The sequence below is a fragment of the Amblyomma americanum genome, chromosome 1 (genome assembly GCF_052857255.1).
Source record: "Amblyomma americanum isolate KBUSLIRL-KWMA chromosome 1, ASM5285725v1, whole genome shotgun sequence".
In the NCBI taxonomy this organism is placed as follows: Eukaryota; Metazoa; Arthropoda; class Arachnida; order Ixodida; family Ixodidae; genus Amblyomma; species Amblyomma americanum.
In genome coordinates, this window is record NC_135497.1 from 391,301,586 (window position 1) to 391,320,346 (window position 18,761).

The following is an 18,761-nucleotide window of genomic DNA, read 5'->3' on the forward strand; positions in this document are numbered from 1 at the left end:
AAAGAGCTCAAAATTTTTATATGCGTTTGTATTTAACAGAGAAGGAAGAGTGGATGGCAGGCATTCTCTACCTGAATTTATTCAAAGAGTCGGCACTACCCAAGTCTCCGCATACCTTGCCGTATAGCTGGCTTCAAGGGCATGTAATTCTGGAAGGTTACATATGTAGTTTACATTCCTACGTGTTTCAAGTTTAAACCGGATACTTAGATGACATTCATACAAGTTGTGAATTTTTACCTCACCACTTTGTGGAAAGAGATCCGTGCTTGGCGAGTCCCAGGGGACATTGTAAATAAGACGAAGGAACTTTTTCTGTACAATATAGATACGTTGAAGACAGCTGTCCGTGTCTGTCGTCCATACAAAGTGGCCGTAGTTAAAATAAGAGTAGAAAATAGAATTATAGAGGTGTAGCTTTATTTTTTTTCAATAACTTATCTTAGCCAACTTTTGACCCCGGTTAGTTGAGCCAGCTTCTTTGCTATATGGTCCACATGGTGATCCCAAGTCATGTTGGAAGAAAAACTACTCCTAGACATTTACATTTTTCAACCAAATCTATACACCACGAGCTTAGTTTAATCTCGATGGAGGAAGCAAGCACCTTATTTTTGGACGAAAAATAACAGCTTCTGTTTTCTTATCATTAATACTCATACATTTGGATTGAGACCATTGTTATAATTCAATCATGGTGTCATTGCATTCCTGAACAAGGAGATCAAGAACATTTCCAGCAAAAAAAATGCTAGTGTCACCAACGTAGATAATAAATTTCGGAGCAGAGTTTATGTGAGAGTTATCATTTAGATACATATTAAAGAGTAATGGTCCCAATATACTGCTTTGTGGCACACCAGAAGTAATATGTTTTGGTTCAGATTTTATGTTGTCTATGCATACAGCTTATTTTGTGTGCCATAGATATGATTTCAGAAGCACCTGGGTCTTTCCTCGAAAACCATAACGCACTAAGTTTTTAGGAGCATACAGTAGTTCACTAGATCAAATGCCTTCGAAACGTCTACGAAGACACCAATAACGAAGGCCTTCATTTCAAACTGTGTTAGTATATATTCCTTTTGCTCGAGTAGCGCTAATTTGTTTGATTTATTTTTACAAAATACAAATTGATTTGGTGACAAAAGGTTATGCTTTTAAATGAAATGAGACAACCTCTTATGTAGGACTTTTTAGAGAGCCTTTGAAAAGATAGGGAGTATAGATACTGGTCTATAATTTCCTAAATCGTTACGGTCACCTTTCCTATACATAACCGTTACTTTGGCTATTTGCATTTTGTCAGGAAATGTACCGGTAGTAAAACATAAATTAAATATATTCGCAAGAACAGGGGCAATAACTGGTACAACATGCTTCACAGGCCTGACTTGAATGCCATCAATTTCACAGGCATGGCTGCTATTAAGGTTCTGTGTGACTGATATAATGTCTTCTGCCGTAATCGGGTTCAAAAATATTGTATTATTATTGTAGGGACTAATGTAGCTATTGGAATGATGTGATGGGTTGGTATGAGAGAGGGTTGTAAAAAAAGTTGTTAAAGGCATCTCCTAGCTCTATTCCTGATATATCTTTATCATCAAGCCTTAATGTCCGTGGGGCAGGGTGCGGTTGCTCGTGCCTTGTTAGGCAATTTAATCTTGACCACAGCAAATCGTGGCGACCATTTTTAACTTCGAGAAATGTCGCCTAGTATTCTGTGCGTGCCAGACGTAGCTTTTTTGTTAACCTATTCGTGTATTTCTTAAACTTACTTAAGTCATCTGCTCAACATGTGTTTAAAAAGATCCCGTAGAGCTTTCCTTTCAGTTTAATTTCATGGTGTAACTTAAACGTTATCCAGGGTTTGCGAGTTTTATGGTTTTTTTCTTGTACTTTTAATGTCTGAATGGTATAGTTTAAGCATGAATGGTATAGTTGCGTTAATACTTGGAGAAACTTATTGCAAGCCTCAGTTACGTCACTGGTATTGTCAGTGCTATCCTACTTAACTTGTGCCAGTTAACTATGAAATAAATTGAGCGTAGCATTAGTTATATATTGATACATAGATTTTTCCTTTCGGTACTTTACTGGTCCAGTCCTATACATACATACAAACACTGGAAGATGGTCACTGAGTGCACATGATACTCCAACTGAGTCAGCTAATGGTTGGGAGGAGTTCGTAATCAGCAGATCGAGAAGAGACTCGGTTGCTTGTGTAATCCTAGTTGGAGTTCTTACAAGGTTGATGAAGCCGTTCGAAGCCAAGACAGTGTTAAAGTCTTTAACCAAAGAGTTGTCCCTCAACATATCAGTCTTAAAATCCCCTCCGGCTATTAGAGTGTATTTGCCATCTGTTATAAACGAAAAAAAGCAGTCATACAATTCCAAATCTTAACCACATTTCCGTTCGGAGGATGATAGCAAACAGAAAACACGAACCTGTCGGTACAGACAGATAGGACCTCAAAATCAACAGCAAGTAGACTATACGAGTCCAGCTTGTCGCATTCAATGTCATTAGACACCAATAATGCTACTCCACCCCGACGGAGACGAGAGCGGTTCAAGTAGCATGTTGTATAGTTGGTCATCGTAAAAATGTCAGAATCATTTGTGCTTCATGTTTCACTGAGCATGATCAGAGAAAAAGGAAACGAAAATTCACCAAAGAATTCCTCTAAACACATTGTCTTGTTTTTTACAGAGCGTCCATTCAAGTGAACAGCTTTAAGCGATGTCGGCACAACACACAAAGGAGTACGGTTCAGGTCGCTGGGCAGCCAATAACACATGTGTTGCATTTTGGTTATGTTTCAAAACGAAAACACAAAAGATGAGATCAAAAAAGGTATAACTGCTCCAAGTCGCTCTGTCCCCTCACATGAATGGCACTCAATCCCTCACTTTTCCTGACGAAGACCTTCCCGTTTACATACCAAGTAAACTTATAGCCTTTATCTTTGGCGCAGTCTTTCATTGCTTGAAGGAGTTCTTTTTTGCAGCATGTAAAGTTTCCCTGCAAGAAAATGCGTGGATTGCTTTCCTTAAAATTTTTATTATTCTTAATCCAATTTTCTCTTATCGCTTGCCTTGTGAAACGCACAATGATGCCTGGCACCTTATCACATTTGGCTGGGAGTCGATGAACGTGGGCAATTTCCTGTTCCGTCAAGTGAGGCACTCAAAGTTTATCAGCCACAATGTTTAACATGGCTGTCAGGTCCTCATCCTGTGCTTCTTTTATTCCATCCACTTCTAAGTTCAGCTGCCTGCTCCTGAATTTGAGGTCATGTATGTCCTTTTCCAACTGGGCTTGGGCTACCTGTTTCAGGCCACCTTTTTCTTCAAACTTACTCATCCTCTTTTTAGGTCTTTAATGTCAGCCTCTTGATGGCAGAACTTTTGCTCAAATTCATCGAACTTCGTAGATATAAAGTTAGGACTTTCTTTCATGGTCTCAATTTTTCCTGCCAGGAGCAGCAGCCGTTCTAGTTTTTGATTAATTGATATGAGTGCGAGTTTAATATCTTTACTATTCAGTGTAATGATGTACTATTCTATTACTATCTTAAGGAGACTACCATGCACAGAATTGATACCAAGAAACTGATGTGAAAAAGTACTACTGCTGGCCTTTTCCTCTCTGCCACGGTGCACATTAAGAAACGGTGAATTCAGTTCTTCACTCTACATGTGCTCATTCACACCTCCCACTGCTCGGTTCTTATTCAGGGGACATCAGTATCGTTCCCTTGCACAGCCTGCTCCTCGCCTGTGAAAAGTACGGCGACCTCTTCACTACGCAGTACAACTTGGTAATGCATACCCGGAGGAAACACTGGCATAGTACTCACGGAATCTGCCGCTGCACGTACTGCACCTACACGAGCAGTCGTAAGTAGGCCTTAAATCATTTTATGGCACCGTTTCTTGCTTGACGCCATCGTGGCTAGTTAACATGACAAATGTCCTTTCTGATGATGAGCCACCTTTTCAAGCCGTAAATGTGTTAAAAAAACTCAAATCGTGAAGTCGCCGTACAAATACACAATGAATGCTTGAATGCCACGATTTTCGGACAGAGCACAACGCAGTCATCAGCATCACTTATCTTGATTCAAAATGCAGTTAAAGCCCCTCTCTCGAGTGTACTACATAAGGTGGGGGCAGTAAAAAAGCATATATTAGTCACAACATAATACTGAAAGAAAGCACACAAAAACAAACAAGAATAACAAAACAACAATATATGCGCAATAGTATTCTACATAATTTTGTGAAAAAACTTTACAAGGCTAGTATTATCACTAGACTATGGAATGATAAGTACAGGTAATTCACTAAAGCTAAACAAATGCATTGGAACAAATTTTAGGGTGCATAATGAATCATTGCAACAGGCGCATCTTCAGATAAAAAAAAAAATGTAGGAAAGAAAGGGTGACACCATTAGGGCTGTGGTTTAAGTTACATGTCATGCAAACCACGGGTTAGCTCTTGAAATTTAGTTGCGTCCAACTTGGTACCTATATTTAATGGCAAATGGTTTCATTCCATAATTGTGCATAGAATGAATGACTTCCTGAAAAGGAATTGCTGCAAAATGTGCAGATTCTGAGCGTTTGAAGTTAAAGGCCGGCTTTTTTTTTTTGTGGTGACACAGTGACAGCGATGAACAGCGAGTTCGCCGCACTAAGCTGGGTGTGCGCCTGAGCCTCATATTGGACGCGCAGACTTTGGAGGGTAGGGATGTTTTGGAGAATATCCGATCTCTGGCTAGGCGACTTGGGTATGAGAATGGAAGGGCAAGTGCAGCACAATCAAGGTGTGGTTATGACTCACTGGGTGTTATCAACGCTCTATATTTGCCCGAGCATCCGTCATTTTCTGACACTATTTTTTTCTTTGATGGATCGCACAGTGTTGGCACTCTGTTCGTCAATCTTCATTTTGCGAGGGATCGTACATTACTGCGATTGATGTCTATTAGTGGTTATTTGCATGGTTCATATTCCACTCAAATCAAGCATACTCTTTCAATGGAAACATAAGGAAGAAACATTAGGAAGTGCCATAACACAAGTGTGCTGCGGCTTTATGCTATGTAGCGCTATATACTTTTTGTTGACAGGGAGGAAGTGAAAGCTTCAAAGAAAGCACTAAGCATCGAGTACATGCTGCGCCAAAGTCACCAAGGCCAGTTTGTCCGTCAGCTGGTGAGATGTCAGCCAGGCACGCTTGACTGGGGTATGGAGTGCGGATTGAAGGGGATTAAATTGTTACATGGCAATAATAAAAGATATGTTTCAGATTAACGTGTGGTTTTGGGGAAGTTGGAAAATGCAGGATGGCGATGGAAGAATCAGAGTGCTCTCTTTGGCACCGAACGTTATTGATCAGCAAATACTCGGTTATTAAATTTCATGTTGATCTGACGTCACGATTCCCCCAAGACATGAAAAAGAAAACAATTTTATTGAGAAAGGGCTTAGAACTGAATGAAGCGAGACTAATCTATCTGATGTTTTGCCAGCTGCTGGAGCATTTCCGCTGTGTATGGTATGAAGTCAGATGTTCAGGTGAAGGAGCTATTGGCAATTTTCGGTACTTACCACCTGCCCTTACAAATAGAATTTAGATAGGATGCGTGTGAGAATATTTTACGCGTGGTTTGCGGGAGACAAATGCTGCATTCAAGCTTTGCACTAAGTTCCTATTGCCACCTTGTTTTAGACGACGGAAACAGCAGGCTTGTTCATCATTTCAAAGCCTCCAGAGCCACACACAATTCTTTTTCACTCCCTGAATTCTGAAGGGCTCAAAAGCCTAGTGCGACGCCCCAACTCGGAACTCGTTGGTAGTTAGGGGTCTTAACCCATGTGCTCTGTAAAAGCTTGGGAACCCACACGCGGTCACATAACTTTCTGGAGCAATGTTTGTGATGCTAATCTCACTCCTCTTATGGCATCGCACTGCCTTGTACGCGACCAGCTTTCAGCTGGGGCACTAACTTCGCCCCCATTCTGTGCACACCCGTGAATTTCAGGTGCCCGGAGCTGCAGCGAAGAACCAGAGCAGTAGAATGCCTGCCATTCCGTCCTTTGCACCTCTGGTCCCGCATGTGAGTCCTGGAAACGGAAGACCATATCCTGCAGTGGAACAAGCCTCGCGAGAAGTGTGGCACGTCGAGGAAGGTGAGTATCTGCGTGTTTTTTTTTTCGAATGAAAAGCTTCATTGCGCCAGCTTTTCGAGCCATCAGCGGTGCCGCAAGCTTGACCATAAAAGTAGCTAGAGTTCAGCGGGGCCGCAAGTTTGACCTTGAGTGTACCTAGAGGTGAAACCATGAGTATAACTGGTGGTAGTCAGGTTCGACACATGACGTCAGCTACAGCAGGCGACACTAGCGGCTGTTTCACCATCTATCTCGACTTTGACCTTTGACCTTGGCCTTAGGTCAAGGGAAAAAGCAGGAAAGCGTCTGTCGGCATCACATGCGCAGGTCATGAAAGTGGATTCTGCATAAAACGCTGGTGCACTTTGATGCGTTCAGCAGAACGCTAGGTGTGTTCGATGCCACTTCTGCCGTGGGGAGCGGCACTGATGCACGCCGTGGCCGCGTTGCGGAGAGATGGAAAGTATTCATCCAAGGTATGCTGCCTACTCCCTGTGTGACGTCACACACCTTGACCAAGCGAAGCCGGAAAGCGGAGTCTGGAATCTCATGCGCAGGGCATCAAAGTTTGTTCTGCTTAAAACACCGGTGAACTTTTATGTGTTTAGCCTTAAGCTAGGTGTGTGTGACGCGGCACCTGCTGTGGAGACCGCGAGTTCCTCGGCCACAAACGTAACCAGGGAGATGGAGCTTTTCGCTTTCGACCAGGGTTAAGCAGAGCTAAACCATCAGCAATTTTTTTTGGACTGGCAGAGATGCATGCGTTAAGAGATATATACAGTGAAAGCTTGTTAATTCGAATCTCGATAATTTGAATTTTCGGATAATTCGGACTACTCTACTTGGTCCGGCCAAGCTCCATACAGATCTGTGTATAAAAAAGCCCGTTAATTCGAAAACGAGTCGGTTCCGCTATGAATATTTTGAACTACGCACTGCCCCGTCTGGGCGGCGGCAAAAAAAAATGCGCCTCCGCGTACTTAGAGGCTTCGCACGTGCTAAACGGGGACATAAGATGGAACCAGATGAAACCGTGGAAGAGTGGGTAAAGCCTAAAAGGCGCCATGACCGGCCTAGCGGCCGGCGGCGTGGGAGGGTAGGGGTTGGCAAACGCGGTGGCGGCTGCCTACCCTCATTTCCGGGCAGCCTCCGAACACCGGAACTAAACTACCGTATTTACTTGCGTAATGAACCCGCCCCCCCCACTTTTGTCGGCCAGAATTTACATTTTTTTTTGTTTTCTAGCCTAGCGAGTTCCTCAGTTTTCGCTGGCATCTGCAGCGCAGACATTGGCAGCGCGCCAAGATGCTGCCCGCCGCCGACATAACCACTTGTTTATCTTTTGAGAAGAGCTCCAGCCAGAGGGGTAAGGGGGAAGCAAGGAGGAAGGGGGGGGGGGGGGGCGAGTGCACCAAGCTCCTGCCGCCGCCGATAACATAACGTGCACTCTAACATGCACTCGATAACGTGCACTCAAAAAATATTCGCATTAGACACTCGTCACTGTCCTGTTTTTAACCGCAGTAAGAAACGCGCGCCTGACCTTCAGGGCCGGTGTACAGCACTTCAAACTGAACGATGCTAAACATTACCGGCACGAACGTGTCTGACCGTGTGCGTTTGTTGATGACGGAAGGACGCACGGAGATATATGCAATCTCGACCCTTTCAAAAAAATCTGTTGGAAACTTTTTTTTCCCGCATAATGAACCCTCCCCCCAAACTGATGCCAACTTTTCTGGAAAAAAAGTGGCTCCATTATGCCAGTAAATGCGGTAAACACTCGTTAATTAGAGCCCTGTTAATTTGGAAATACGGATAAGCACTGTTGACGCGGCCCCAGCCAACGCCCATGAAAGGCTATGACTTCAGACGGGCAGTATACAAATTGCGTGCGAAAAACTATTTTTCCCCCTTGGCGAGTGTCGTCCATTCTTCCACCCATATCAGTCGCCAACGGAACCACGCGGTCAGATCGCCCATGGCATGATAAAGGGAACTTACTGAAAACGAGGCTTAATTGCACAACCAGACAAGCGCTGGAACTCTGCCAAGTTCGCTCCCCCCCCCTATGATCAAAAGGTCGCTGCGCAGCATCTTGGCACACTGTCAAGAAATGCCTTGTGGACCATGATGGTGCGAAACAGAGGGAAGCATTAACGAATGACGCTTTTTTTTCTTTAAAATTCTTAGGCAAAAATCGGGGGTTGGTGGGTCCATTATGCGAGTGGGTTCATTACGCGAGTAAATACTGTACATGTACCGCAATGCAAATGGTTCTTGTCAGTTTTTTTGAGGCCATTCGATAATTCGATCATCGGATAATTCGAACTTTTTTCCCGGTCCCGTGAAGTTCGAATTAACGAGCTTTTACTGTACTAGCTGTTATTCAGATGGCAGTTATTGTAAGAAGCAGTGCGTGCGGGGTTGCGGCTGTCCTCTCGAACCTTTCTATTGTTGTTGGGAAATACTTTCATTCTTTCCTTCGAAGCTGTCGTGAGAAACCTACCCTAAGGTGGCCGGAACGCTCTAATGCATCTCCTGGCACACAGCATACAGCATCACGAGCTTACAGTGAGCTGACAGCCCGACCTGAGACAAGCGGCTAGTTGTGTGGATAATCGCTGGAACCAAGCGACGTCTTTTAAGGTGCACGAACTGTGTGAAGGTTTCCTCTTGTTAAAGACAACCAGAACTGTAATAAGCGATAACAGTCAGCGGTACCGATACCACATCCTTCCTATGCGCCATTACCTATAGAATGTGACCCATAGCGGTGCCTGCCATTTTTTTCCCACATATCGTTCTGTGTTTGCAATACCAGTACATAGCTTCCACAATGTCAGTGGGGAGATGTCAGTATATGCATGTGCGTGAAATTTGCCTGCTTCAAGTGCAGCAATAGCAGCGGTAGGGTACTTCGATGAACTTAAACTTCTTTTAACGAAAGTTCCCAGAGGTATAGCGCGGGAGAGCGAAGGCGTGCTGAACACAAAGCAACGAAGGATACTTCTGGCGTGATTTAACCCTGCTAGGTTCAGCCGTGTAAACCGCAACCTTCAAGCATCTCGCGCACTTCATAACAGGTGAATTTGCAATTTATATTGTCGACAGCATGACAACTTAGAAATCGTCACTGAGTAACCTTCCGGTTCCCTTTGAGATGGAGATCGCCCAAGTACCCGGACCAGGCGTATCCGGAAAATGCCTCATCGTTTCCCCTTGGGAGCAGTGCCGAGCATAATAAAGGTCCGTTACGCCACCACGCGCACAGTGAAAAACGAAACATTCAAAATCGTAGTAGGTTGTATGTCCACGATATTTGTCTCTTTTTGTTCTGCTTTTGGTGACTAGGTTGCGCAAGTCGATGCTGACTGTGACCCCGCAGGTGCGCTGTTGACCGCCGGTTACGCTTGTCATGTCAACTTCCTTAGTCTCTGTCCTCACCTGTGGTTTCGGCATTCAGTATGTTATACCAACCAGCCCAAGAAACAAATGAAATGCGCTGAGGCGAGGCGGAGATACGTTATGTCGAGGAAGATGCAGCTGAGACCCAGCCACGCGCCGACTGTCTCTGGCAGCTGCGGCTCACTGAAGTATTCAGCATTTTGGTGAATTTTGTTTTAGCATCCAAAAAGCTAAAAATGCACTAACACTTATGGGGAGTGCTACATTATCAACCCAAGGTTACTTCCCCCAACTCAAGCAGCTTAATATTATGAAAACTTGTTGCGCCGACCGCTGCAAAAAAGGAGCACTTCGTTGTGTTCGCACTGGCTGGTCAATAAAGGAACGAAATGTGCAGCTGTGACGATTTTTACGCATTCATTTTAGAATTACAAAGTGTCGGATAATGTTACGTGTGATGCTCGGAAGCAGGCTGACATATTTGTATCTTCCTCTTTCCATCGCGTTGTGAGGGTCGAACGCTCCCAAGCTACAATACCTTTTCCTGGCACCGAACACGCTCCGTTGCGATCAGGTGCGCTTTGTAGCTCTCGTGATTGGGCTGCACAGTGACACTTTAAAAGACACCCTAAATCGGAGGGCACTTAAGCTCCGCCTTAAGGTGCCGAACACGCTCCGTTACGATCAGGTGCGCTTTGTAGCTCTCGTCATTGGGCTGCACAGTGACACTTTAAAAGACACCCTAAATCGGAGGACACTTAAGCTCCGCCTTAAGGTGGATAAAGAAAAACCTAGGAACGCTCGTTCGTATAATAAGCACACGAATATGCTGATGACTAAGCAGAAACGTGTCGTAGTCCCCTTGCCTCTTATTTTGCACCTAGCTACTGAAAACACTAGATATCTTGTAAGCGACTGCAATTCAAGGACACTGGTTCAAATGCCTGTCATTCACTCGAGAAGAAATTGGTGTATTTTCAGCATTGTATGCAATATTTGATTGCTTTGAAACACTGAATGCATGAAGCCGGCAAAAAGAGCTGCGCCCAAGCATAGGAACAAACAGCGCGCATTGATTATATTGCACCGTCTCGGCGAGTCGGACAGGTTAATTTAAAGCACTGCGTTTTAAATTGGGAAACCAGACTCTTGCTCTTAAGAGCTGCTTTGAATGAACAAAGTTTCGTTTCGTTTGCACGCGATGCTGAGGGCACATCTTGACAAAAATATACACGAAAGCGAAGGACTTGAGCTCAAACGGGAGATGCCATGTTTCGCAGTATATTATACATGGCGGTCTAGAGTTCTGCACTGATAGCTACATTGAGAACTCACACTACTGTCTTCGCAAGTTTCTTGAGCAGTGCTTCATACACGTAGAGAATGCTGGAAGACGAGGCTTGAAATCTGCCTTCGCTGTGTTCGGCCGAAAACGTGTATTCTGCCTCGGATACGGTATACATGTGGAGGCTATGCCGAAATGCTGACCGCTGCACGCAGAATAAATTGCTTCAAACCTGCAATTTTTCACTTCGATCAATTTAAAGCCAGTGCCAATTACGTGCCAGGCTCGTGTGGAGCCTTTGACAGCACTTCTTCGAGGTTTCGCCGTGGGAAAGGTCTTGATGTTGTAGTTGAATCCATGCCTAACAATTGCCAAGCCAAATACGAAAGCTCATGTTTCTGGCATTTCTGCGCCTTTCCGTGGTAGATGTCAGCTTTTTCTCATATATGTAGAAACTCTGCGCTTATAGCATTTCTAGCACTTCCCTTCATGCGTGTGAAATAGTAGTAGCTTAGAGATCAAAATTCACGCTGATGAAATTATTTGCTAACCTAAAGGCACCGGCAACCGGGTTTTGACCTTTTTTGCTCTAAAGCCCCTTTTGCCATTGTAAAAAAAAAATTGGGCTAGCTGAGGCCGAGTGGAGTTGAAGCGAGGCACTTCTAGCGTGGCTGGCGACAAGTTTATTGTGCAGGCGGAAACATTGCACATCTTGTTAAGAGGGTCCACTGTCTGCAATGCTCCGAACTTATCTGCACTGTTACTTTGTTCCAGGGCTCTACGTTACAGGTGAACAATTGCCGCCTATTGTTGGACCGAAGGCATACAGGGGAGGGCCACATTTCACTCAGTTATGGAAATCCGTGCACTGCTCTTATAAACATGAATGAAGTCCAGAGGTTAATAGTTTCTTTTTCTGCAAAAACTGCACAGCCGCCATTGAAATGCCACAGTGGCTAACCAGTAAACAATTTGTCTTTCGCGCAGTCTAAACTTCGAGTATAGGCGCACTTTTCATTTCGTCTTAATTGAAATGTGAACGAGCCTTGTCCAGGTTTCATTACAGAGAGGGTGGAAGCCGTGCGATTGACCCTCAGTGCTTGCAATGTTTGTGATGTCTACGGATTAGATCATAAATTCAAGTTCCTGGCATTTCCTGCTGGCTGTAGATTGTAGTTCTATTGGTCTGGTCGATCGAAATGGGCACGTGGTGTGAGGAGCGAGTGTTTCCGGGCCTATGGGATCGCTTTTGAAGCTATCAAGGCGAGCACGATCCACTTCGCCAAGAAAACACCCATAACTGGCAACTAGGGCTACTACGTCACTACATGCTGGTGCAGCTATTTGGCGCAAAGTGAATCCTGGCCAACAATTCTACAGAGAAGCATTTTTGAACGAAGATTTCTTGAAACCAGTTTTGTCATATAGTGAAAGATTTCGCTATTACAGTCAATATACCTGCAGATCTCGCTATTAATGTTTTTTGCTATCGTCCAAAATGTTGCCCATCGGTTTTCTAATGTATTCTTAAATGCTGCAATGCGAGCGATGGAGAAACTTTAAAAGAAAGATCTTGTTGCGCTTCCAAAGCATAGAACATTACTTCAAATATTTCCACAACAACAGGCTACATTATCTGAATATTCGAAACTTTTGTGCGAAAATGCCGGGCATGTAAAGCCTGAGAGTACTTTTGGTCATTGACAAGCGTTGTACACCGTTCTCATCCTGCTCTCCTTATGTGGATGACACAGAGAACAGAGACAAACACGAGTGCTAACTTGCAACTGATTTATTGAGGGAACCACGACGGCATATATAAAACTACAGGTCTGTGCAGGCGCAGCCTAACAAAACACTTGGAAACTGCCAAGGAAAAAGTCATCGTACTAGGCGAGATAGGAAATTGACTACAGCGTTATACAAGGCAACTGAAGTGTCACTCACGCAATCTGATCCAGATTTCCTTATAAAAAATGCCTCCAAGGTTTCACGAGCAGTTTTTTGCTTACTTCTGTCCAGGACTGACACGCAATGGAAACGTGGTTCACAAGCTCTGCAAGCAATGCAGTGCTCAACAAGATTCATGCGCTCCCGATTAGCCAGGTCTCTTTTATGCTCCCTGAGTCGGTGGTTAACGCATCGCCCCGTCTGGCCGATGTACACTTTGCCACAAGACAGGGGAATCTTATAAACAACGTTCATGGTGCACTTAACAAAACGTTTTTCGTGGTTCTTTTGACAGCCCCCTTTTTTGTGCTGAGAAAGCCACTGGCACGTCAGACTGATTTGCCACCTTTTTTAAGTTGTGGGTGATCCTGTGGATGTAGGGAACCACTTCCGGTTCCTGTTGACTGTTCAGGGGCTTTGTGCGCGTTCCGGGCTTCATTTTCTTCAGCAGCGTTTCCACCACCGACGCCACGCCCGACCCAGGGTAGCCAGCTGAAAAACAGCCTACCCAATTGATGATCGAAACTTGCTTGCATCTTATGAACACACGATCTCCGCAGCGCGGATTCCAGGCAGAGAGTTACAATGCCTCTCTTAACTAATTTAGAATGGGCAGAACTGTATGGCAAGAGCTCTTTTTGTGCGCGAGGGGAATACGCCCAGCAAACATGCCCCTCCTTGAGTATTAACTGTAGGTCTAATAACTGAAGAATGCCTTCCTGTGGAAGCTCATAAGTAAAAGTTAGTCCTTTTCCCAGAAGTTTAAAATCATCGAGAACAGACATTTGTGTGTTCTCATTTGAAATGGAACATTGTTTGTTTAATACAATTAAAAAGTCGACCATATAACAAAAAACTTTAAGGACTTTGTCACTGTTAAAATGATTAAAACGTTCGTGTAAAGAGCGATCAATGTATGATAAAAAGATGTTGCACAAAACCGGTGCAATGCATGAACCTATACAGATACCTTTCTTTTGCAGATAAAACTGGTCGTCAAATTTGATAAAAGTGCTACAAAGATAAAACTCTAAAAGGGCTAAAAAGTAATCCATCATCATGCCTGCTGCATTCTGGAAAGCAACAGCACTATTTTCATCTATGCAGGCTTTGACGGCAGCGAAAAGTTCAAGATGAGGCACAGCATAAAAGAGCTCTTCCACATCGATAGAGAAGGCATAATCTACATCACTGTGATCTTGAAAAAAACGAACAATGTCAGTTGAATTCTTTACCGAGAAGGGGTCACTTATATCGAGGACATTCAAAACTTTTAAAAGGAATTTACTAACACAGTGCTGCCACGTGCCACCTTCGTTCACAATGATACGAAACGGAGTATCCAGTTGGTGAGTCTTAACACTGAAGAAAACATGCATTGCACCACTTTCACTAACAGTAATATGTCTTGCAAGCCTCTGAAGATCTAAACGCTTGCAAAACTCGATTACTTTAGTCTTAATTCTAGTTTGCCCCTTATTCACACGAGTAAAGTTCTTGTTAACAGCCAATGTAGCTTTTTCATTGTACATGGTCCTTGGCAACGCCACAAAGCCTCCCATCTTATCTGCCTGCATAAGACAGAGATCATTTTGCTTAAAGAATTTCACCACTTCCTGCAAACGAACCTCTGCACGATTAGGCCTAGTCACTTTTACATTCTTGGCAAGGCATTCTAGACCTTCCAAGAGACACCGTTCCTGGTCTTCCTGAGGAGGATAGCAAATAAGGCTCCTCACAAAGACCACGAACGGTGTCTCTTTGAAGGTCTAGAATGCCTTGATGTTCATGCAAGGAAGCTTTCATACCGGCAAGCTTTCTCTGGTGACGAAAGATCTGATTAAGAAACGCCAAAGTATACGGGTGTCTGACCCTACCGACAAATAGAACTGGCAGAGACATAGAAGTTAATTTTCGCTCTCAGCGCAACACGAACGGGACACAAGACGAAGGACTAGCACAAACAGGCGCTGTTTGTGCCTGCAGCGCCTGTTTGTGCTAGTCCTTCGTCTTGTGTCCCGTTCGTGTTGCGCTGAGAGCGAAAATGAACACTTACCAACTCGCCCAAATTTCCACCTTGCTGAATATAGAAGTTAATAAATAAGCGGAGGGCAACCGACATATGAAAAGTTAAAGGGACTATGCAATGAATAAAAAGTCGTTTCAAAATGTTTTAAAGGTTTAGAAATGATGCTAAGAAGAATTCACATCAAGTATGAGTCTTCGGAACTGAGCCGGCAGTTTATTATGAATTTTTAAAAACCGTGTTTTTCAAAATTCGTGGGCCGATTTGTGTGCTCGTAGTGACGGATTTTGAAACTAAAATCGTGAAAAAAGACGTCACTATACCCATGATGTCACCAGGCCACCACACGCTGTCATTCGCTGGAGCCACGGCAGCCACGACGTCGCGGGCACTCTTCCGGTAGCCGTGCAAAACGTTTCCTCGTGCCACCGCGCGACCCTCTCGGGCAAGCGCGAGCCAGGGCATTGCCTTCGCGCATATGGTTTCAATTATCCTCTGCTGCATCCTTCTGTCGGGAGTTCCAGAATCACTCGCAGTGGCTCGCCGAGTCGCTACTGTTGTCGCTGGTGTCCAGCCGGTACGGCGTGAACGCATAGGGTTCGATAGCCATCGCGGCCGTAAGAGCGAGCAGTCGCGCCTCGAGGTCCGGGCCCATTACTGCTAACTACAACAGACGACAAGCAAAGAAACCCGACGCGCGCTTAAATCACGCTGCGGACACTGCTGCTGGGGTGCTAGGAGCGACAACCGGAAGTTACAAAAGGAACATCAGCGGATGACGTTTGCATGGGTGGGACCCAGTCCCAGAGCTGTTTTCTTGATTTTTGTCTGGTGCTCCGCGTGTACGAGTTGGGGGAGAGGAGGAGCGTAATTTTGAATCGTCTATATCTTCATTGTTATTGATGGCAGCTTAAAAATTTTTGCGTTGGGGGGGATGAGTGATGAAATTTCTATCTCGTCTGCTTTACATAATCTCAATTAATTTATTTCATAGTCCCTTTAATATGGAGAGAAGAGAGCATGCTCTAAAGAATGAAGGTAGCCTAAAAGTAGTGAAGAGGAAACTAGGCATAGGTAAAAACCAGATGTTTGCATAAAGAGACAAGGAGGGCAATGTAATTAACAATATGGATAAGATAGTTAAACTAGCCGAAGAGTTTTACACAAATCTGTACAGTAGTCAGTGTAATCAGAACGTTAATGAGAGAGACAGTAGCACACAGCATTGCGTCATCCCGCCAGTAGCGAAAAAGGAGGTAAAGAAAGCCTGAGGAGCAATGGAAAGGAAAAAACTAGTTGGGGAGGATCAGGTAACGGCAGATCTGTTGAAGGACGGAGGGGATATTGTGCTTGAAAAACTAGCCACCCTGTATACGCAATGCTTTATGACCTCGACCGTACCAGTAGCTTGGAAGAATGCAAACATTGTCTTAATTCACAAGAAAGGAGACGCCAAGGACTTGAAAAGTTATAGACCGATCAACTTACTATCCGTTGCCTACAAGGTATTTATTAAGGTAATCGCCAATAGAGTCAGGGCAGCCTTACACTTTATTTGACCAAATGGTCAGGCAGCCATTCGTAAAGGATATTCCACGATAGATCATATTCACACTATCAATTTATAGAGACATGAGCACAATATAACCAACCTCTATATATAGCCTTCACTGATTACGAGAAAGCATTCGACTCAGTGTAAACCTCAGCAGTCATACAGACATTGCGTAATCAGTGTGTAGAAGAGCCTTGTGTCAAAATACTGGAAGATATATATAGCAACTGCACAGCTACCATAGTCCTGTATAAAGTGAGCAATAAAATTCCAATAAGGAGAGGCGTCAGGCAAAGAGACACATCTCGCTATTGCTATTCACCGCCTGTTTACAGGAAGTATTATGAAGCCTGAGTTGGGAACAGTTGGGAATAAAAGGTAATTTAGAATACCTAGATATTCTGCGATTCCTTGATGATATTGCCTTGTTGAGTCACTCAGGAGGTGAACTGCAAATCATGGTGAGTTAGACAGGCCGAGCAGAGCTCTGAGTGTAAAAAATTAACCTGCAGAAAACCTAAGTAATGTCAACAGTCTAGCAAGGGAACAGGAGTTCACAATAGGCAGCGAGGGGCTGGAAGTGGTAAATGTCTACTTAGTGCAGGTAGTGACAGCTTATCCGGATCATGAGAGGGAAATAACTAGAAGGATAAGAATGGGCTGGAGTGCATATATATGGCAGGTTCTCCCAGATCATAAATGGCAATTTACCAATATCCCTCAAGAGAAAAGTGTACAGTAGCTGTATCTTACCGGTACTCACCTACAGGCAGAAACATGGAGGCTAACGAAAAGGATTCAGCTTAAGTTAAGGACAACGCAGCGAGCCATGGAAAGAAAAATGATAGTTGTAACGGTAAGAGACCGGAAGCGATCAGAGTGGCTGAGGGAACAAACGCGGCTTAATGACATCCTAGTTGAAATCAAGAGAAAGAAATGGGCTTGGGCAGGGCATGTAATGCGAAGGCAAGATAACTGCCGGTCGTTAAGGGTAACGGAGTTGATTCCAAGAGAAGGCAAGCATAGTAGTGGACGGCAGAAGGTTATGTGGGCGGGTGAGATTAAGAAGCTTGCAGGCATAGGGTAAGCGCAGCTGGCAAAGGATAGGGTTAATTGGAGAAACATGGCAGAAGCCTTTGCCCTGCAGCGGGTGTAGTAAGGCTGAGGCAAAGGGGTGCCCCTTTGGTGTACAGCCTGCGGCTGTCGGAACCCAAAGAATTGGCCGGAATCAAAGGTTCACAAACAAAACAAAGCTTTGTACAGCCAAGAGATGGTACCGGCGAATTACTCAGTACTCATAGAAAAAATGAATGCAATGCATGCAGAGAACTAAACTGATGCTACAGTACAAAGAGAAATGTTTCACGAACAGTGATCCAATGCACTGGAGAGGCAGCAGAAGAAACAGTTTGTTCAGCGGGAACTATATCAGCCTGTCAACCAGGGGATCACGATGTAGCCGTCCAGTAAACTGCTGCGTGCTCCCTCACCAGTTCGTCGCTGGGCGTCAGTGTTGTTTACCTGGAAGTTGTGCGGGAGCGCTTTGGAGTTAAACTTCTCCATCGGCTGGGCACTGCCGCCAGACGTCCATCAACTACAAGGCGCGCCGCGCCTGTAAATCTTCTGTAAATCTGCTTCCGAGCGATGGGAAGATGTCATCACTTAATACAAGCGAAGCCAGGCATCCATGAGTTTTTCTCCACAGTTATGGGTACTTCTGCGGCATCAGGAACCCAGTTTTCGTTCACGGCGCTCCAACTTATGAATGTGTACTGAATTTCCGGTGATACCTCCATCGTCTGCTTCGCAGCGGCCACCTATATTGCCTCTCACATCACGGCGCGGTTGCAGCGGGTTGCCTGAAAAATTCTTCTTTAACGCAGAAGTTGTTCATCTACGCTGAGTCACTCCCTTTCGGCAAGTCGGTCATCCGCTTTGAGCCCTATCCTTGCTGCACTCTCTCCTAGAGGTGCTGGAATGGTGCCAAACAGGGCGACAACGTCAAACGAGACCAATGCCTCATCCGAGCTAACTTAGGCTGTACTAATGCTCTGCCTAACATTGCACCAAGACATGACCATTTCCCACCATGGTACAGCCTCCCTGCAGTACGTAACTTCACATTTACACAAAAAGCAAAAGCCAAAGGACTACATGCTGCAAGAATTCTTGGCACTGCAAGAAAAATATGAAACCAAACAGAATATTATACTGATGGCTCGAAAACAAGAATGCATTTCGGAAGTGCAGTAGTTCAAGGCAAAAGTAAGCTCTCTACGAGCACTGTTCATTTTATAAAAGGGGTTGTGGTGAAGGACAGGCTACTTGCTTTTTACTCCTTTCTCTTTT

General features: G+C 44.5%; 1 protein-coding gene across 1 annotated transcript in view; it reads left to right on the forward strand.

The window, feature by feature from the left end:
• The window catches only part of LOC144115711 (uncharacterized), a 45,977-nt gene that overhangs the window by 15,723 nt on the left and 11,493 nt on the right, over positions 1 to 18,761 (forward strand). The window contains exons 3-4 of the mRNA XM_077650183.1: positions 3,748 to 3,909; positions 6,062 to 6,209. Coding sequence (XP_077506309.1) covers positions 6,098 to 6,209 — 112 coding nt within the window. The 5' untranslated portion in view covers positions 3,748 to 3,909; positions 6,062 to 6,097. The remainder of the gene's footprint in view (positions 1 to 3,747; positions 3,910 to 6,061; positions 6,210 to 18,761) is intronic.